Source organism: Ceratotherium simum, chromosome 14 (assembly GCF_057802395.1).
Source record: "Ceratotherium simum simum isolate JZ-2026a chromosome 14, ASM5780239v1, whole genome shotgun sequence".
NCBI lineage: Eukaryota > Metazoa > Chordata > Mammalia > Perissodactyla > Rhinocerotidae > Ceratotherium > Ceratotherium simum.
Window position 1 is genome coordinate 2,493,975 of NC_141913.1, and position 22,939 is coordinate 2,516,913.

The window sequence follows — 22,939 nt, forward strand, 5'->3', positions numbered from 1 at the left end:
TAGGTAATTACACTATGTCTAAGTATGGGCTTAATTTCATTTATCCTTTTTTTGATATATGTTATATTTTCTATATCTTTTAATTGATGTCTTTTGTCAATTCTGGAAATTTCTCAGACATTTCTTCAGGTAGTGCCTCCCTTCTATCTTCTCTGTTCTCCTCCTAGAATCCAAATAGAAATATGTTAGATCTTCAAATTATGTCCTCTATCTCTCTTTCTTATTTTCTATTGCCTTCCTCTTTCTAGTTCTCTCTGCTGCATTCTAGATAATTCCCTCTGACCTATCATCTAGTTCATTATTTCCTAAGCTGTTTTCAATCTTGCTGTCTTGTCCATCCATTGAGTTTTTGTTATATTTCAATTTTTTTTATTTCTAACAGTTGTATTTAGTTGTTTTTAAATTAGCTTGGTCATTTCTCAGAGTGAGATGCTCATTTTTGTGATTACATTTTTAAATTTTAAAGTGTGGCTCAAGTTTTATGTTCTACATCTGATAATTTTTGGGATCTAAATCTGTTGTTTCATATTTCTGCTGACTCTCACTCATAGTAGCTTGTTTCCTAGGTCTTTGGTGATCTCTGCCAATGACCTCATATTTGGTTGGTCTTTATCTTTGAAAACACGGGACCTAACTTAGGCATGATTTTGTTCAGAGAAGATTTGTGTTTGTGTCTGCTGGGGTCCAGGAGACAGTACTGACTATGGATGCTTTAGATACTTCCACGTATCTGGTATTAACCTAGGAGCATCAGGTTTAGCTTCCCTTTGGTGCCCCTGGACCAAGGGTTAGATTTTAGATTGCAGAGCTGGTATACGTCACTCTTTAGGTTACAGAGCTGTCGTTTCAGCTTATACTTGGTTTTAGACGAGGGACACGGTGTGAGGTGCCACTGGAGACACATCACATCCTGCGCAATGAAAAAATGATCTTAGGCTGGATCTGGGTGTTTTGAGTCCTTCTATGTAAATAACTTGCCATTATGTTGTAATCAGAAATGTTAATGGTTACTTTAGGAATATATTATCCATCAATTTGTTAATTTAATTCTCTATTTAATGAGTTTGAATTTTTTATTTTATTTTGCTTTGATACAAACACACATAATGATATGATATCATGAGTGGTTATTGGGAGAGAGTCTTAACATAAACACTTGTCAAACAGAGTTGCTATAGCCAAAGAAAGAAAAGGTTGTGCACATAATAAATTTTTATTTCAAGGGTTATGTTAAATATGCAGTTCCTAAAATGGTCCCGTATTAGACTTTGCTTGTTTGTATTTCACTGGAACCAGTAACAATAATTCAAAATTTATCCTCAGGAACTGGCATTAGCTTTATAGCCTTGAAACAGAATCTCTTTGGGGGAAAAGGAACATCTGAACATTGATTTCCTTTTGGAGAGCAATTTGACATTATCTAGTACACTTAAAGATGTACAGACTCTACAAGCCAACAGTCCCACTTTTTGTGTTCACCCAAAGGAAACTGTGAGCAAGGGGTCGTATATTCAGGGATGCTCATTCTACACCACTTGTAATAGAGAAGGAGTAGATTCAGCCTATCTGTTCCCCAATAGGGGAATGAATAAGTAAACTATGCTTTATATATTTAGTGCAATTCTCTATATTAAGTTAAAATGATCTGTATGACCTATCTGTAGATCTGAACTAGATCTATATATTTCAACTTGGCTAATGTTGAATGAAACCTCAAGTTGCAAAGAATGGTAGCATTTATGTAAAATTTTAAGCATCCCAGATATGTGTAATAATTAAAGTACAAAAACTTGTCTGGGAATGATTATACATAATAACTTTGAGCTAGCCTGCAAGAATGTGGAAAGGATTTATATCAGTAATATTTTATTGCTTTAATAAAAAGTGATCTGAAGCAGGGCCTGCCCCGTGGCTTAGCGGTTAAGTGCGCGCGCTCCGCTATAGGTGGCCTGGGTTCAGACCCCGGGCGCACACCGACGCACCGCTTCTCCGGCCATGCTGAGGCCGCGTCCCACATACAGCAACTAGAAGGATGTGCAGCTATGACATACAACTATCTACTGGGGCTTTGAGGGAAAAAAAAAGGGGGAGGATTGGCAATAGATGTTAGCTCAGAGCTGGTCTTCCTCAGCAAAAAGAGGAGGATTAGCATGGATGTTAGGTCAGGGCTGATCTTCCTCACAAAAAAAAAAAAAGTGATCTGAAGCAAAACACAAATGTTAACATTTGATATTAGTTGGTACGCGGGTGATTGTTTTATTTTGTACTTTTCAATGTGTTTTAAAGCTTTTATTACTTAAAATTTCTTAAAATTTTTTCTTAAAAAATTACTTAAAATGAAACCTTAAATTAATACCAACAAAAAGGAATACTTTAACAGAATAACATCTTTCAATCATTGTGGGACTCTTAGCCTTATTTTGTACACTTAACCAATTCAGGCAGAATAAAGTATGACAAACGTTATTGCCATTGAGTACCTTATCACAGCTGGTATTTCTTTACTTTGGAAAGTGTCAATAGTAAATTGTTTACTGCCTCGTTTTTCCAACCTCTATTCAATAAACTCTTTACTTAAGAATATTCCATTTAAAAATTCTTTAAAAAAATTATCCTAAGAGACTTGATGACATTATCCTGAAACCAGACACCATGGGTGACTAACCAAAGGCCTAAGATGTGTTCTTTTACTTTATTTTTTAAATGTACAAACCAAACCAAGAACTAAGCAAAGCATTTGTGCACATTGCTCTTTCAGGGTCCCTGGCCACTGGAGAATGCTCCCTCCAGGCTGGCAGTGGCTGCTCACGTTTAGAGTGCGTGTGCAGCCTTCCTTCTTGCCTGAATGGATCTGAGTTCTCACTTAGTGTGTGTCCTAGTTTTGTTATGTAAAATAATCCTTTACTTTTCCCATAAAACAGGAGTAAGAGTTCCAGCTTTCTACTGTGATCGAAATTAAACCGATCAATATAATTGATATATGTATGTTCCATTTCGCAGCAACGTGGGGTAGTAGGTTACTTATCTTTACAATTTAGGCCAAGTTCAAACTAGCACTTGGAAAACACAAAAGACGTTGTAAGGAACATGTCCATCCTAAACCAAGAAATAAAGTAGAATGTCTGATTCTGTGTAAAGCTTGGCATCGCACCCTTTCAGTCATTTATTCAGTGAGACTGCTTTTTCATCTCTTAAATTAGTACTATCTTTCAAATTCAGTTTGTTATTCAGGAAGCAACTATTCTTTTTTATAGGAGTGTATGATATATTTAAGAACATCATTTTCAAGTGCATTTTTTTAATTCTAATTGTGATAAAATGTAAAAAATTATTAATGTGAAAGTATTTTGGTAGAAGAGTATTCAAATTCATGTAATTCTTATGACAAGTTTTAATTTATTCAATTACATCACAGGTATATAGATGCCTGTAGGTAGTGTAAATTAAAGATTGATATGTTTCAGATTTTCAACTTCACTGCAAAGGGCGCTTTTTCAACTCTGGAAAACATTGACTAATTCAAAAACTATAGCTATGTCACTTGAAAACAGTGCCATGTGCCTGTAATCCTTGCTGCTTGGGAATACTGAATGACTAGGTAGGTCAATTCAATATTAGTTAATCAGGTCTTTGCTCTGATTTAACTGAATAGTAAAGTAAGTAAAGCTATTACTTTATTATTTTGTCGCCTTCTTTTGTGTGACTGGTGAGGCAGAAATGCAGTAGCTGAAGGTGCTGAGGAGGGCCCACTGTGCAACTCTGGTTGTGATTCCTTTTATTGTAACAGACCTCTGGGTAGTTCCTGAAGAGGTAGAAAAGAGAAACCTGTTAGCAAGAGCATTGGCTTGTAATCTATGTTTTTGATTATCAATGACAGGATCCTAAAATCACACCCAAATATCTCTCACGGGTTCTGAAATTGAGTTTCTGAAAAAGCACTGTGATAGTAATAGAAGGTAAAGTGCAGAGTTCCAGAGAAATGAGCTGTGAATTGAACCTGCGATGGAAATTGATCCTATCAGTCAGTTTCTGCCCTTATTCGTAGAAAACTAGGACTGAATGTAGAAGGAGCCAGGATCACTGATTAAATAGGATGCTAACGTGCTAGAGGCTGGAACTGGGCTTGCTGGTCACTCAGGTCAAGATTACGACGATATTAGACTTCTCTGCTTGAAACCTGGCTCAAACTGGCAGGAAGACAACAGAATGAAAATGCTGCTGGCACCAGCAGGGGAAGCAGTAAGAACTCTTGACTAAGCTTCAGCCGCGACAGCCATCACACTCCTTAGGGAGGCCGTTCTAGTCTCTTATCATGAGTCCGTGTGCCCAGACTGGACTGGCTGGCCTCATGATTCATGCCAACGGGGCCTTCGTGATACCCATTCCAGTGTGGCTGAGGGTGCGAGTATGAAGAGAAATGACCTTGGAATCGACCCTCATCCTCAGAAGCATCTTTAGGAGTGTGAGGAAAGGGAAGCAAATATCCTACAACTAGTGGTCCTGTGAATATAATTTATTACCCTGTTATCTAACCCTAAGAGATTTATTTTGTGCACATAGAATGGTGGTAGTAGTGTGCCAGATTTTTTTGGCAGTGTTTGTATTCTGCTCCCAGAACTGCAGTATGAGTTGTAATTAGCTTACTGAAATTACACATTTCTGGTGTGATATATTTCTACAGCGATGTCCTTCAAAGTCTTCAATGATCATCAGTGTGACTCACTAGAGTAAACCACCTTGTGGAATGCCTCATTCACAGTTAGCAGCACACTAATAGAAATGGTCCGGGCATAGATGCTAAAGATAAAGGTTCTATGAAACATTAACTTAAGATGTAACCATTATAAGCCGTTGCCGGATCAGAACTCAGTTGTGCAGAATGGCAGGAGAAAAGAAAAAAGAAGCAACGGAATCAGGCAGTTTGCTGAGGATGAGAAGAAAGAATTGTCCGATTTCCTTAATCATTGAACTTAGCCTATCAACACTATCGTCAAAGGAGGATGTTATCATAGGTACTTGGTTAGCACACGACATTCAGTTTATGTTACTGGATGTATCTGTGTTTTACTAGCCATTTTCCCAACTCACTTACTCTTGCCTTTGGGCCCTGGCGAGAGGAAATGACAGCGCTTCATCTAAAATGGACTCTGTCATCTGCCTCATGGTATTGATTCAACTTTGCTCTTAAACTTTTGACTAATGGGAGAAGTGTTTAGGAATCAGAGTCAAAGTAGCATCCACCTCTACCCCTGTTGATTTGATTGACCTGCCACATTGGTGTCGACACATTAGGAGACACAACAGTACTATACTACAGGCAGAGGCCGACAAAGGGCACAAATGGAGATATTCTGTTCGGAAAAGCTTCTGTAGGGTAGTTTTGCTTTGGTTAATCGGGAACTTGAAGATGCAAGCCAGTGAGCAAAGCCTCTTTCCATCTAAGATTTAGACTTTATACAGCCTCTTTGTCTAGTCTGTTAATTACCACTCATGGCAACAGGGACTCTGGAGCCTTGTTCATAGAGATGGTTGTTTTGTGCTAGACTTAGCTATTTTACTTGGCAAATTTAAGAAAAGTTTGAGACGTAATTTTACCACGATGGGATTCTAAAAGGTAATAACAGAGAGGAAGGGAGCATGCATTTCAGGAAAACTTGACCAGTAGACAGGTAGAACCCTTTTTTTTTAAATCCTGGGGCTTAATTCAAGTGTGTATTTTCTTGATTAAGGAATGCTGAAATAAGGCAGGCTTACTTATGTAGTGGAAAGTAGTTTTCTACTGAAATTAAGTTAGAACTGCATTGCTTGTTTAAACTAATATCTGAAGCATTTAGTCATTTTATTAGTAAGGAAAATTGATGAAAACCTTGGGAAAATGCTTTAGAACAGTCCTTGTGGAAGCTTGTTATTAAGAAGGAAAGGGGTAAGAGATGCATGTTAATCTGTTTATGTATGAGGGATCTGGAGCTTATTAAAAGTTTTTATAAACATTCAACTAATGAGGCATTAGATAAAATGAGACATTTCTTTTAAATTGTAAAGAGTCACTAGACTAGAAAAAACTTTCAATGTTATTTCTAAATAACTTATTTATGGGGCCGGCCCCGTGGCTTAGCAGTTAAGTGTTCGTGCTCCGCTGCTGGCGGCCCAGGTTCGTATCCCGGGCGCGCACCGACGCACTGCTTCTCTGGCCATGCTGAGGCTGCGTCCCACATACAGCAACTAGAAGGATGTGCAGCTATGACATACAACTATCTACTGGGGCTTTGGGGGAAAAAAAATAAATAAATAAATAAAATTTAAAAAAAAAAAAATAAATAACTTATTTATGATATTTTCCCTAACACTAGTAATTTAAATATAAAAAATTAATTTAGTAATAAGAAACAGTCTGTGAGAATGCCACTCAAGATTCCCTGGGGGAGCCTTCATCTTACTCATCCTTGGTTCCTAGAGTTGCTACAGGATGGAGTAGCATAAATGATCATTATTAATCTTGTTTTATGGTTTGAGCAGATACCTGGCAGATTAATCCTGTCTAATGTATATAAAACCAAAACATCATTTCACTTGAAACATTTTCATTTGTTGGAGGTTGCAGGGAAAGAGGGTGGTTCTAGTTTCTCTCTAGGTCTTAAATGATAGAGAAAACAAAGAATTTATGCATAAATGGAAATCAAGAAATGAACTTCAATAATAGTCCCAACAAATACCCAGTAGCCACACGGTGGATGTCGGGTTGCCTGGGAAAGCTGAGCTGGGGAACATGGCCTGGACCCATCTTCTGTGGAATTAGGAGAAAGGAAAAGGACTCTTCCCACCACTTTTGTCCCAAGACATGGGATCTTTATTATATTGTACATTCTTTGGTCATATTTTAGGTGGAGTTTTAGGTATCTTTAACATCCTAGTTTCTTTTAGTCTGATTGTCTCTATTTGGTAGAGACTCTGCAGCAGAGTTGAAGCAGTGTACGTTTAGCTGTCAGATATGAATTCAAGTGCCACAGTCAAACCTTGACCCTGGTCAAGTTATTGCACTGACCTTGGCCACAATTTTTTCATCTTATATTGGGGAGGATAGTACTTAATCCACAGGATTGTTTCGAGGAATAGAGAATATATGCGTAAAACAACTCGCACATAGTAAGTGCACACAGGTAAATGGTAGCTATTGTTTCTCAAGTTTTCATTGCTTATTTTCCTTACCAATTATAGATCTTTTGACATTCAAATGTGGTGACCACAATTCAGGAAAAGAAAAATCAAATACATGGATCAAATGTATTTATGGGTGTACCAAAAGCAAAGCAGAGCGTTTTAGATTAGGTTCTTCCTAAACCCATGAAAGGTGAACTCCTTAGAAAAGTGTGTAGCACATAGCAAGTGCTCAATAAGTGTTATATGTTTAGTATTGTATTATCATTGTCATTTCGTTAACAAGTTTAAGCTTTCTCTGTGTATATTCTTTCTTTCGAGCTATTCAAAATGCTTATATTCCCTGCATGTCACTTAAATTTCTAAGCTTGAAACTTGGTACCTGGGGCTTGAGCTAAGGGATGATAACTAAGACATTGTCAGGGATAGGAAAGAACTACTTTAGCATTGATTGTATGGAATTCTGTACAAATCAAAACCCAAAAAGGCCTGGAATTCTGCTCAGAAGTTTATGTTCTCTAATCATTATATTATTTCATGCTGAATCCTCAACCTTTTACTCTTATGTTTTCCAATTGCATAATTATAAATTAATTTTAAAAGATAAAATGTAGGTATCAATTAGCGTTAAGATTGGTTTTGTGTGTCAGAGACCCAGAGGTGAAGACCCTTAAGTAAAAGCATTGTATTTCTCTCTAATAAAAATTTTGGAAGTAGACAATTCAGGGATGGTACGGCAGCTCAGTGATTCTCAGCAACTCCAGCTCCTTCTTCAGCATTGCTTTGAATTCTTAGTGTTTAAGTGCCTCATGGTGCACCATGGCTGCATGAGCTGCAAATATCATATCCTCAATCCAGCTAATAGGAAGGAAGAAGGAACAAAGATGGTGAGCCCCTTCCTTTTAAAGACACCTCCCAGAAACTGTTCTAGACATCTCATCTTATATGCCACTCACCAGAACTTAGGCACACGGCCACACCTCGCTAAAGAGGCTGGACGTTTTAGTCTGTATTCTGGGTGGCCTTATGCCCAGCTAAGATTTAGAGATTTTATTGTTCTGAAAGAAGAGGAGACCAGGTATTGGGGAGAGGTAGGACTATCTGTGACATTTGGGTTTCACCAGTGCTTGAATGATTCTTTTCTCTTATGTCTTCTTTTTACTCTTTTCTTTTCTAAATAGATCCCATGCGTGGCCCAAGAAAACTGGAAGTGGTAGAAGTCAAATCCCGGCAAATCACTATCCGCTGGGAGCCATTTGGATACAACGTGACTCGTTGCCATAGTTATAATCTTACAGTCCACTACTGTTACCAAGTTGGAGGACAGGAACAAGTGCGAGAAGAAGTAAGCTGGGATACAGATAATTCACACCCTCAACACACCATCACTAACCTCTCACCATATACCAATGTTAGCGTGAAACTCATCCTCATGAATCCCGAGGGACGGAAGGAAAGTCAAGAACTCATAGTACAGACAGATGAAGATCGTGAGTACCTTCAAGTGATATGTTTATGGGAAATATATATTCTTTCAAAAAACAGCTTTTGTTTCTTGTAAATTGAGATCTTTATAATGAAAATGGAAGAAACCTATTTACTGTGTTGAATGATACAAATGTGTCTCTGTGCTTCTGTGTACTTAAGCATTGATTAAAAAAGGTAGAGGGAAGAAAGACGTAGAAGTTTATTTTAATTCTTTATGAGTCGTATAGTTCCTTTTCTATATCTAATAATTCTGTATTGCTCTAAATACCTCTTTGTTCAAGTTTTATTATCAGGTTGGACTGAAAAGTTGTTGTTTGGGGTATTATGTTATTTATATGAAATGCTTACTTAAATATATTTAAATGGCATTCTGAAACATTTTTCAAAGTTCAGATGAAAATTCAGCACAGAATAGAGGCTGCCCTTGCTTTTTAGCGCAGTGCTGGGAAACTACCTCATTAGGGTAGCTGTCATGAAATAGTTCATACTTTCCCATAGGAACAGTGTTGTAATTGGATGTTACCTTAATAAACAAGGATTTAACAAATAAACCTGCACGTTATCAGCAACTCATCAAAAAAGCAAATACTCAATTGCAATATACCTCTAAAATAATTTAAAATAGTAAAATTATACTTGAATCCCATAGCATGGATATAAATGTGCTTTTACTCTGATTATACAGGGGACTCTCCTATATAATTATGTGTTCATATAGCACAGAAAATACAGTGGTAATGTTTCATATATTTGACCTAAAATTCATTTGCTAGGAATCAGAATAAGTGGCAAAGACCTTGGGAAGCCCATTAAATGAATACACTTACTTATTCCTGGGAAAATAGGTGTTTAACTTTTTGTTTCTTCATGCAGCTGATTATGCTCTTTGACCATTGATTATAACATGAATTAAATGTTTATAATCACACGTTATTGTTCCATTTAAAGATCTAACAAAGTATTTTTGAGTGTTTATTACCTGTGCAACACCATGCATATTGCTATAGAAGAAAAACATGGAAACAGCCAGAGTAAATGAGGAGCTCACCTCACATCCTTCTCTCTTGGTTTTTGTAGCCCCTCAAGTCCTGCCTTCGCTGGTTGCTCTCAAATAGTTGTTCTATTACAGTTACTTTTGTAAGGAGTATTAGTTTGATACAGGTCACTCAGTCAAGGCTGAGGCTGGAAGCCCTATTTCTGTTTCTTCCAGCTCTTTTTCGTCTCCCAGAAAAGGGGAAAGAAGGTGTCGGTGTTGTCAACAGGTCATCTCTAGACCCTTCCTCCCCTGCATTTCTATATGTAATTTGGTCCTAACTCCTGTTGTTTCTACATCCAAAATGTTAGATTGTTCTTTCCTCTCAACTTCCAAGGCCTGTGTTCAGATCCTCATTATTTTATGCTGAAATTTCTGTAATGGTTTCTAAGTTTTTTTGTGGTTCCAGCTTTTCCCGTTCTAATGCCCCCCTACTCTATCACTAAACTAATCTTTAAAATACATTTGCATCCTGTCACTCTCTCCACAAGAGCCTTCAGTGATTCTCTTTATCCAAGTCTTGACTTTCAAGGTCTTCTTTCTTCTTGGCTCCTACTCTAGAACTAATAACTTTTCCTCCACTGCAGCTCATCCTGCGAAGATGTCGCCTCAGTCAGTCCTGTATGCCAGACCCTTATATCCAGGCTCTTCCTCATTGTATGCCCTCCTCTCCCACCTGGCTGCCTTTCAATTCCATCTCCTCCGCTACCCTCCCAAGTTCTCCTCAAGTTTCATGTTCTTTATAAGGATGTCTCCAAATCTTCCAGCCCATATTACTCTCACCTTTCTGAAATTATTTGCACTTGATAAGATCCTTAAATCTCTAAGCCTCAATTTCCTCACCTGAGAAATGAGAATAACAGTCCTCAGGCATATTAGTGTTAGAAGAAATTTGCATCAAAAGCTATTTGTAGCTGCCAGAAAGGGAACTTTTATAACTGATTATTATTATTATTGTCGTAACAATTCAGAGCAACTCCTTGTGACCCTTCCTTGTTCTCTCATTATGTTATATTTATATTTGTTTCTCTTAACCATAAAGTACTTGAGAGAAGAAGCTGTTTTTCTTCTGTAGCAATATGCATGGTATTGAGTAGGTAATAAACACTCAAAAATATTTTATTAGTCTTTAAATAAAACAATAAATTTGTTGACAATCATTTAATTCCTGTTTTAATCAACAGTAGTGTTTTAATCAATGGTAGAGGGAGATAAATGCAGTTATTTTTAGGTAGATGCATCTTGCTGAAGCATGACCCCACTCAGCACCTTTGGATTTCAGCTTGAGAACTGACATGAGCTAGGAATTCTGTTGAGTTCTGTCAAAATGTGAGATCAGAATAACTTATATTTTTGTTTGTTTCAGTTATCTTGCTAGTCCCTGAACTTGAGGCATGCATTACTTCCAAATAAAAATCCATCGTTTTCATAGCACACTGGCATCTAGTTAATTAAAAAACTTGTATTTAAAATTATATTTCCTAACAACAACAGTAAAAATTACTTCAAAAAAGATAGAGAAAAGAAAGAAATAGAATAGTTGTCAAACAATACTGAGTTTGAAGAGGAAAAAGAATGATGAGTCACTTTATCTACCATTAACAAAGACTACAATTCATTGAAAATTGTGCATTTTATTGTAGTATAAAATTTTTATTAAAATATTGTTGATTTCATGAGAAAGTACATGGAAAAAAATTATCTTTTTATTACTGTTAAGAGTATCACAAAGCAGCATAGGGCTCTATTCCATAAACTTAGATATTAAGGCTGTATATCCCACATCCTGAATTCCTAGGACTTCCAAAAACAGGTATTAGGGCTAAGTTCCTGTGAGGTACTGTCTTCCCTACTTTAATTAGCTCTTCTGGTATTTTATTTCAATTCACTTTATCTCTTTCTGACCTAAAACAATTTTTTTTCAATGTTTCTATTTTTCTTATTTTTTAAATTAATTTATGTATTTTTATATTGAAATACAGTTGACATAAAATATTATGTTAGTTTCAGGTATACAACATAGTGATTTGATATTTATATACATTATGTTAAGTCTAGTCACCATCTGTCACCATACAAAGTATTAGAGTATTATTGACTATATACCCTAGGCTGTACATTACATCCCCGTGACTTATTTATTTTATAACTGCAAGTTTGTACTTCTTAATCCCCTTCATCTGTTTCAACCCATTCTCCTCTGGTGACTCCCAGTTTGCTCTCTGTATCTATGAGTCTGTTTCTGTTTTGTTTATTTATTAGTTTTATTTTTTAGATTCCACATGTAAGTGGAATCATATGGTGTTTGTCTTTCTCTGTCTGACTTATTTCACTTAGCATAATACCCTCTAGGTCCATCCATGTTGTCCCAAATGGCAAGAGTTCATTCTTTTTTATGGCTGAGTAGTATTCTATTATACATATATATCACATCTTGTTTATCCATTCATCCCTCAATGGGCACTTAGGTTGCTTCCATGTCTAGCTATTGTGAATAATGCTACAATGAACATAGAGGTGCATATATCTTCTCGAATTATTGTATTTGTTTTCTTCAAGAAAATACCCAGAAGTTGAATTGCTGGGTGGTATGGTGGTTCTATTTTTAATTTTTTGAGGAAACTCTGTACTGTTTTCCATAGTGGCTGCACCAGTTTACATTCCCACCAACAGTGCACGAGGGTTCTCTTTTCTCCACATCCTTGCCAACACTTGTTATTTGTTGTCTTTTTTGATGACAGCCATTCTGACAGGCATGAGGTGATATCTCATTGTGGTTTTGATTTGCATTTCTCTGATAATTAGTGATATTGAGCATCTTTTTTTTTTTTTTGTGAGGAAGATCAGCCCTGAGATAGCATCCATGCTAATCCTCCTCTTTTTGCTGAGGAACACCAGCTCTGAGCTAACATCTATTGCCAATCCTCCTCCTTTTTTTTTCCCCCAAAGCCCCCCAGTAGATAGTTGTATGTCATGTTGCACATCCCTCTAGTTGCTGTTTGTGGGACGCGGCCTCAGCATGGCCGGAGAAGCGGTGCGTCGGTGCGCGCCCGGGATCCGAACCAGGGCCACCAGTAGTGGAGCATGCACACTTAACCGCTAAGCCACGGGGCCGGCCCCTAAGCATCTTTTCATGTGTCTGTTGGCCATCTGTATGTCTTCTTTGGAAAAATGTCTATTCATGTCCTCTGCCCATTTTAAATCAGATTATTTGTTTTTTTGATATTGAGTTGAGTTCCGTATTAACCCCTCATCAGATACAACATTTGCAAATATCTTCTTCCATTCAGTCAGTTCCTTTTCATTTTGTTGTTGGTTTCCTTGGCTGTGCAAAAGCTTGTTAGTTTGATGTAGTCCCATTTGTTTATTTTTGTTTTTGTTGCCCTTGCCTGTGGAGACAGATCCAAAAAAATATTGCTAAGACTTGGGCTGGCCCTGTGGCTTAGCGGTTAAGTGCGCGCGTTCCGCTGCTGGCAGCCTGGGTTCGGATCCCAGGCGTGCACCGACGCACCGCTTCTCCGGCCATGCTGAGGCCACGTCCCACATACATCAACTAGAAGGATGTGCAGCTATGACATACAACTATCTACTGGGGCTTTGGGGTAAAAAATAAATTAAAAAGAAAAATAAATAAATAAAAATATTGCTAAGACTGATGTCAAAGAGTTTACTGCCTATGTTTTCTTCTAAGAGTTTTATGGTTTCAGATCTTACATTTAAGTCTTTAATCCATTTTGAGTTTATTACCTAAAAATAATTATATGAATCTCATTTAGGTTTAGCTGTTAACATTTCCATAACACCATCAATTACAAAGTCTCCAGTACATTTTAGTAAATTAACCTCTTAAAATGACCCGTGATTAACATAATTTTGACTATCTCCCATTTTATTTTACTCTCATTTATACTAATTGAATGAAATCAAAGGTTTGTTTTTTTCTAAGTTTTAACCTTCTTTTCATCTGCACAGAGATTAATGAATATTTTCTATTTAAGAAATATCATTGCAAAATAATAGAGCCACTCATCATAGTTATCTTGATGCTGTGAGAAAATTGATGATGATGTCATAAACACTTTCAAGGTAATGAGGAAGAGACTTACACCTTTCTCTGGTGTGGCCCATTTCAGTTCAACTTCTGATTATGATGAACGTTTTAGTCTCAGAGCCTGGAACCCAAATTTTCTTAGAACTCATCAGTGTCATAACTTCTTCAATACCTTGTTTTTCTTTGCATTGATGTAGTTTCACATCAATTCCTTGAACCTAAGACAAACAATTATTTTCATATTTATATATTATTTAGAGTTTAGACAATAGAGATCAACTTAATCTAACTTCCTCATTTTAGAAATGATTCAACTGAGACCCAAGGAGGTTCACTGAATTGCTCAAATTGCACAGTTTAATTGCTGGAAAGTCTTAAATCAGAACCCAGGCCTCCCTTCTGAATCAGTAATTTTTTTTCCTGCTAAACTATACTTAGCTCTATTTAGAATAACTATAAATGTCCTACATCTACCTATAAGTTGTCCCTCAACTAAAAAAATGTGTACTACTTATGAGTCCTTTTGAAATTCTCGTCAGTCTTTCCAACCTGTGGAGATCTTACCAACCTTTAAAGGACTACTCATATCATCCCACAATCTAAAACATTTCTCCAACTCCTTTTTTTAAACTTGATTGACATATGTTTATTTGATCATGAATTGATGAACATTTGTGTTGTTTCTTCTTTTTGGCTATTATGAATAATGCTGATATTAATTTTCATATACAAGTTTTTGAGGGACATATGTTTTCAGTTCTCCTAGCTATGTACCTAGGAGTGGAATTGCTAGGTCATGTGGTAAATTTATCTATGTTTAACCGTTTGCAGAACTGCTAGACTGTTTTCAAAGTAGCTGGATGATTTTACATTCCCTTCAACAGTGTATGAGGGTTCCAATTTCTCCACATTCTCTGCAATACTTGCTATTATATGTCTTTGGATTCTTGTCGTCCTAGTGGGTATGAAGTGGTATCTCATTGTGGTTTTGATTTGCATTTTTCTGCTGGCTAATGTTGTTGAACATCTTTTCATGTGCTTATTGACCATCTGTATATCTTTTTTGGAGAAGATTTATACAGATCCTTTATCCATTTTTAATTGGATTATTTGTTTTCTTATTGGGTTTTAATAGTTCTTTATGTATTTTAGATATAAGTCTCTTGCCAGATAAATGATTTGCAAAAACTTTCTTCCGTTCTGTGTGTTGTCTTTTCACTTTCTTGATAGTGACCTCTGAAGCACTAAAGCTTTTCATTTTGATGTTGAGTTTATTTATGTTGTCTTTTGTTGCTTTTGCTTTTGGTGTCATATCTAAGAAACTATTGCCTAATACAAGGTCATGAAGATTTACACCTGTTTATTCTAAGAGTTTTGTGGTTTTAGCTCTTAGATTTAGCTCTTTAATCTGTTCTGATATAATTTTTATATATGGTGTGAGGTAGGAATCCGACTTCATTCTTTTGCATGTGGATATCCAGTTGTCCCAATCTTTGCTGAAAAGATTATTGTCTCCCCATTGAATTTTCCTGGCACCCTTGATGCAAATCAATTGACTGCAAATGTGTAGGTTTATTTCTATACTCTCAACTCTATTCCGGTGATCTGTGTGTCTGTCCTCATGCCAACACCATGCTGTCTTGATACAGTAGCTTTGTATTAAGTTTTGAAATCGAGAAGTGTGAGTCCTCTCTGACCACTTTTTGATTACTTACACCATCACCAAAAAATTTGATCATGCCCCCCCAAATATATGTATAAGTACTACAGATATACTAGTTTATGAATAGAGTAGACACACTAATACACCAAATTGTCTATAATATAAAGCATAGTCAAAAACTGAATTTAAATGAAGACAAGATAAATAATATTTTTAAAATAATATTAAATGTTGTTTTATAGAATATTGGCAAGTAAATTTCCATCTTCCCTTATGTCAATTAGAGTTTCTTGCAAACTGATCAAAAGGTGTTGTGTATTATAGGATTTTAAAAAATGGCATCAAACTTTCCCAAATCTTTTACATTATTAATAAATAAAATAATTTTTTAAAAAATATATTATTTCATCTACCTCACATCTTTTTGAAATACCTATTTTGTGTGTATTTTTAATAATATATTAAATATCAGTACAGTAGTTCATATATATTCTTCTTTGACATGCTTTTGTCACTTAATATTATGGTTATAAAATTCATCCACAATAATGTATATAGCTGTCATTTATTTTCAATCTTTTTTGTATTTTATTGTGTGAATATAAAACAATTTATTAAACCATTTAGTTTGTCTCCAATTTATTATTTTTATTTAAGAAATTCTGCTATGTTGACATGTCAGTATATGCCTCCTGGTACATTTGTGCGAGAATATTACTAGGATATATACCTGGAGGTGAGATTATTGGGTCATATGATACATGCCTCTTTAACTTTGGAAAATAATTCGCAAAGTGGCTATACCAGTTTACATTCCCACAAGCAATGTGTGGGAATTCTCATTGCTCTAATCTTTATTTATTTTTGAAGAATGAAAAAATTTGTTTAAAAGATGCTTACTGAGCTTTGTCCAGTTGATTCAAACTTTAAAGAAAAAGTAATAAAATTCTTTTCTTTATAAGAACAGTGTAGCCAAAATGGTTTTAAATTTCAGATTTTTAAAAGAAAATTGAGTGTATCTATGGACTGTTAAAATCTTGTGCCTCAATAAAGAGTTAAAAACCTATCAAGTCTAGAAAAATCTAATTTAGGGGGGAGTCTATTACTCAAACATTTATCGATTTTTTTTTCCCCTTCTAGTGCCAGGCGCTGTTCCTACTGAATCCATACAAGGAAGTACCTTCGAAGAGAAGATATTTCTTCAGTGGCGAGAACCCATTCAAACATATGGTGTCATCACTTTATATGAGGTAGTATACACATTTGTTAGTAATTTAATTTTACTTTCTTTGATATCTAGACTAGTATTAAAAAATGCATAATTGCATGCCTTTTAAGAAGTTTAATGCCTTCAATAGTTGTAATGGTTACTGAATAGAAGCAAAAAAATTAAAACTGAGTTTTTGAATTATGTATAATTTCAGGATGTATATTTATAATGATTTGAATGTTTCCAGATTATATGTTATTATATGTAAAGACACAACATAATATTTTAAAAATCACCTTTCTTAAAAACAATAAGTATTTTGCGGTGTACATTGATTAGGAGGCAATCACAGAATCCAATTCTTGCTAGCTATAAAATATTTTACTGCTGAATTATAAACACTGATTATCCAATTAGCAAAGTCAATAGGTATTGTCGCAAGAATAACAATAGAATAATGTCTTTTGGATTCTTAGTATTAGCAAAACATCCTTTAGACTTCTGTGACATAGTTTTTCTACTGAGGCATATCAAATGGTTGAATGATAGATGGCAGAGAAGAATTTGATGAATTGTTCAAGGAAAAAAATAATAGCAATAACGGGGTGACAGTCATCATCACATCTGTGTGAACATCATTTCACTATGCCTATTGTCATAGAAACAAGCAGGTGCATTTTTTTAAAACTAGCATTTATATGAATGCAAATTCAACAAAATTATAAGTTGTTAGGTTTCTAAAAATCGCAGCAGTTCCTCCTATGGAAGCTCTGCTTGAATACCTTTCAGAACTACTGACAAAAGCCTGAGCAGATTAGCTGTCAGATGATAATCACTGGTAAACCCCTTCCCTGACCCAGCTAGCCTCACATTTATGTTTCCTTATACCTTTTGAAAATTGGTATTGAAATGCAAAAAAGAAAAAATTGTTTTTAATTGAAAGCCTAACAAAGTAAGAGAAAAGATAAAAGAAGAAATTTGATTTTCACGTTAAGTTATTGATGCTGTTTGTTGGCTGCTTCACTGTAAAAGAATCGAGTGTTATAAACATCCATGGCTCAGCTTTGATAGAACTAAGTTTTATAGTGAAATCAAACAAGTTTGTATTTTGTTCTCTGTAATCAGAGTCTTTTAGATTATAATAACTATACTTTAATTAATATTTTGGCCCCATAACCATTTTCCAGTCTCAGTTTTGGAGATTCTTACCTAAGAATAACAGAATATTTTGCTAGAAAGGATACAGTCTTTGAAATCAATGTTAAGTTCCCAGAAATAGGTCTACCTGTCCTAAAAGCCACATATTGGTATCTAGACAGACAGAAAATAATAGCCAGATTCTTTCTTTCTGATCCCACTGAACATTTATCTTTGGGTAATAAGTAACTTTAATGTGAAAACAATAGGAATGATAATTCAAAAGAAGAACTCATTAATCTCTCCGGCTTCAGCAGCCAGGATCTCCCAGTGAACACTGATCTAAATGCTACTGCAATGGGGATGCATCAGTCTGTCATAAATCAGGGTTTTAAAAATCAGATATAGGTAAGCAGAGCAGGTTGGTTCATTTTTTTAGGTACTAGAGAGAAAATGTCAAATGTGTGAATCAGGCTTAAGTGATTAAATCTAAGTTTTTTGGGGGCCAGCCCAGTGATGTAGTGGTTAAGTTCGCATGCTCTGCTTTGGTGGCCCAGGGTTCCCAGGTTCAGATTCCAGGCACGGACCTATATACCACTCATCAATCCATGCTGTGGTGGCGTCCCACGTACAAAAAATAAAGGAAGATTGGCACGGATGTTAGCTCAGCGACTATCTTCCTCACCAAAAAAATATATATATGTGTATATATATAGGTTTTCTGACCGCCAAATCTTTCTTTCTCTTTTCCCCATGTTTTCCAGAAGTAGGAAGGAGGGAGTTCTGGGTTCCTCCAGGTAGGGATCTCAGGAGGGAGCTCTTCTTTAGCTGAGACTCACTGCCTGCTGTGATTCGCCCAGCTTGTGCCAGAGTCTGTGATAGACATAGCTTCTTCCTGGACCTGAGGACGGATGTTGAACCAGACTCGGCCCCTCTCTGGAGAACCCCAGTCTCCTGGGGCAGACATCATGCTAAGAAAATAGAACAGTTGCCCAAAAGGAAGCAGGAACCTTAAGAACAGTATATTCTTTCATAAAAACATATATAACTATAGGTAAAATCTAGAAGGGGAGGTAAATTTTCATAGTTGGAAAAAAGCTTAGTAATAAGTGATACAGGTGTTCTTTAGTGTGGGGAGCACACTGGAAAGCTTTTTTTGTGTGTGTGGGGAAGATCAGCCCTGAGCTAACATCCATGCCAATCCTCTTCTTTTTGCTGAAGAAGACTGGCCCTGAGCTAACATCTATTGCCAATCTTCCTCTTTTTTTTTTTTTTCCTCTTTTTTCTCCCCAAAGCCCCAGTAGATAGTTGTATGTCATAGTTGCACATCCTTCTAGTTGCTCCATGTGGGACGCAGCCTCAGCATGGCCCGACAAGCGGTGTGTCGGTGCGCACCCGGGATCCGAACCCAGGCTGCCAGTAGCGGAGTGTGCACACTTAACCGCTAAGCCACGGGGCTGGCCCCTGGAAAGCTTTTGAAGGAAAGAAGGAAAAACAGATTGAGTGGTGTAGATGCTGTAAATGAATATGCCATGGGTTCAGGTATATTCTCAAGTTCTCTCTTTACTTCTTGTGAAAGATATACCAAACGATTAATGATTGGAAAATGCTGACATCATTTTTTGCCAGGAGTTATGACAATTTACAACCTTAAAGCATTCTTCTGGTCTTATTCTTTGCCCTACCTTCCCCTAGCGTCCATCTTCAGCCTTCTCAAACTAGCCTTTCCTTTCTGTTCCCCTACCTTTGTTCCAGCTCCAGCCTTCCATATACCCTACCTCCCTATCAGCCATTTCATTGTATCAGAGTCATCTTCCTAAAACCTGGGACTATAATTACACCCTTCCTCAACAGCTACCAACATTTTATGTTATCAAATTATAAATGTAATATTGCTCTCTGAAAGAATATTTTCAGTACAGAAATATTCAAAATAAAATATCTTTGCTTCCCAATTTCACTTTTCAGATACAATTACTATTAACAACTAGATGCATGTCCTTCCAAATTTTACAGTAAAGGTAGAAATTATAGGGTAAGTTCATTTATGAATATAGATGGATAAAATTTGATAAATCTTAGAAAATCGAGCATTTTATTACAAGAATAATATGCCATATAAGACCCCCACCTCACATCATACAAAAATAAATACCAAATAGATTCATGATCTAAACACAAAAATTAAACTATAAGAACACTATAAGAAAAATAAGGAAGACATTTTTGTAATATATCTTTCTAAGCTTGACCCAGAAGTCATTTTTTAAAAGATTGACAGATTTGGTTATATAAGAATTTAAACTTCTGAATGATGAAAGATACCACAAAGAAAGTCTACACACAAACAGAGGACTTGGGGAAATGATTGTCAACATTTATAGCAGTCACGAGCTGGTGGCTGTAATATACAGAGCATTGATATGGATTAATAAGAAATAGATAAAACACTCCATTAGAAAAAATGGACAAAGAATAAGAGGAGGCAACTTATAGAAAAAAAATCCAAATGGCATGCAAGCATTTGAAAAGATACCTACTCCCCCTTGCTAATAATTAAGAAAGCAATAAAACAAGTGCTACAGAAAGTTTAAGTTTGTATGGTAAGCAGTGATGTGGGGAAATGTGTGCATGTATAGACTGTTAGTGGGAAAATACATTTGCAACTTCTTATGTAGGTAATTTGAGAGTATCTATCAAAATTTAAACATTGCATATCAAACCTATTTCTAGAAGTTTATCAGTCAGTAATACTCCCAAATACACAGTATTTCCATTGTACCTCACTAAATTTACATAGTTCACAATAGCCTAGTGAGTGAAGACAAAAGTATAAAAAGTATTGTCCCTTGTATACTAAAAGTAACAGCCTTATCAACAGCTCAATAGAGAGAGAATGAAATACGTACCAAATAAGTACCAAATCAATAAGTGCAAATCAATATAATGTGTGAATAGAGTATAAAGTGCAGGTTGCTTGGGAGCATAGTAAAGTAGAATGGTCTGGACTTTTCAACTGATTGGGGTATTGACTAATCAAGAGTTGAAGACACCTCAAGATCCCGAGCCTGTGTAACTAGGCTCGGTTAATCACTGTTGACTGAGATAGTAGTAGTAAAGAAAGAAATAGACTTTAGGGGCCATGTTAAAAAGTTTGGTTTCGGGGCTGGCCTGGTGGTGCAAGCAGTTAAGTGTGCGCGCTCCGCTGCGGAGGCCCAGGGTCCGCCGGTTCGGATCCCGGGCATGCAGCGATGCACCACTAGTCAAGCCATGCTGTGGCGGCGTCCCATATAAAGTGGAGGAAGATGGGCACGGATGTTAGCCCAGGGCCAGTCTTCCTCAGCAAAAAAAGAAGAGGATTGGCAGATGTTAGCTCCCAGCCAATCTTCCTCAAAAAAAAAAAAAAATTTAGTTTCAATATTCAAGGCCTTCCGTGATCTAATCCCAGTTTATATTTATTACTGCATCTCCGATTATTTTTTTCCTGGAATTTAAGGAGCCATGTATATGGAATTTTCTCCAAGAACCTTCTGAACACCACCCAGCTTTTGCTTATATCCTTCTTTCCTCCTGATGCCCTCCCCTCCATTCTCCTCCTGTGATACTTCTGTTTATCTTTCAGTGTTTGATTTAAATACTGTACATTTCCCTGAAGTATCCTAGGTCCTTTCCTCCCCTGAAATCAGATTTATTTATTTGTTCTTTTGATTGTTTGGACCTCCATTAAAGGACTGTATTTAATGCTGAATGGAATTACAATCAACTCACACTCCCTAGAAGATTTTGATTCACTTCCTGGTAAAAGAGCACATGTTAATTCATTTTGGTTCTCTATGAATCTCTCAGTTTAGAATTTGAAACTTTAAGTGGAGGAGGGGAAGATAATTTTGGAAAATTTCAAGCACTTACATCCACATCAGAAATCATCCAACATAAGCGGCAGTTGACTCCATCTCACCTAAATCTAACCCCTGCATATGTTGTTTGCATGTCCTTTGCTTTTGACTTGGCATCTAGATCCAGCACTGGAACATGAGTGTTCTCTATAGGAGCTTCATTAAAGTCACATTGGCCCCCAGCCGGTGACGCAGTGCAAGTGTGGAAGCAGTCCTAAACTTTCCTTCTGGGAGTTTCCTGCTGCTTTTCCACAGCCTGGTACTTGACAGGCACCTAATAAACACTTACTGAATGAACAAATGAAAAAATAAATGCCAAAGGGACGTGATGCATTCGGCTTTGCGTGTGGGGTTATATCCTGGTGCCCCTGAGAACTACTACTCAGGGGCACAGAGGTTTATTGAGCATCAAATCTGTGGCAGGCAGTGGAATTCTAGAGCTAGATAGCCCCTGTTCCTGAGGATCTTTTTTTAATCCCTGCAATTCAAACTCTCAGGGCTCTGGATGGGTTTGAGGGGAATCCATGAACTTTCAGATGATTTGTGTCCACAAATATTTGTTTGTTAGAGGTGAGGGAAAGGATTCATAGTTTTTAGGAGTGCATGAATTAGTGTATATGTGCATTTTTATGGGTGGGAAGAGAAGATCTATAATGTTTATCAAATTATCAAAGGGCTGTGACTAAAGACAGTTAAGAACCCTCAGCCCCCTTACAACTTCAGGGCTATAGGCAAGTACAAACCCATCAGCCCCAGTGAAACAGCAAGTCCTTTGATAAAGCATTTGCTTTTTGCTTTATAGTCTGAGCCGGTGGAGCAAACATCCTGCTTGCTATAGTGTGAGCATTTATGTGAGCGCTCTCACACCTGCTCTCTCCAGGAGTCTTTTTAGGAAAATATATACTAAGTGCCAAATATTTACTGGTCACAGTGGGATCAGAAAGAAGAATAAGACATCAGTCACTCCTCAGAAAGAAGATACAATTAGGGCCGGCCCCGTGGCTTAGCGGGTAAGTGCGCGCGTTCTGCTGCTGGTGGCCCGGGTTCGGATCCCGGGCGCGCACCGACACACTGCTTCTCTGGCCACGCTGAGGCCGCGTCCCACATACAGCAACTAGAAGGATGTGCAACTATGACATACCACTATTTACTGGGGCTTTGGGGGAAAAAATAAATAAATAAATAAATTGTTAAAAAAAAAAAGAAGATACAATTATATGAAAAGTTCCAATTCCTTTGGCATATTCAAGTCATGATTTAAGACTACACACGAGCTCTTATAATATATTGTAGACTAATAATGCAA

The 22,939-nt window shown here is 36.7% G+C and overlaps 1 protein-coding gene across 2 annotated transcripts in view; it reads left to right on the forward strand.

The window, feature by feature from the left end:
- The window catches only part of PTPRM (protein tyrosine phosphatase receptor type M), a 771,664-nt gene that overhangs the window by 453,453 nt on the left and 295,272 nt on the right, over positions 1-22,939 (forward strand). For both annotated transcript variants that reach the window (XM_087438889.1, XM_004421085.3), the window contains exons 8-9: positions 8,337-8,645; positions 16,531-16,640. In XM_087438889.1, the coding sequence (XP_087295015.1) occupies positions 8,337-8,645; positions 16,531-16,640 (419 nt within the window). The remainder of the gene's footprint in view (positions 1-8,336; positions 8,646-16,530; positions 16,641-22,939) is intronic.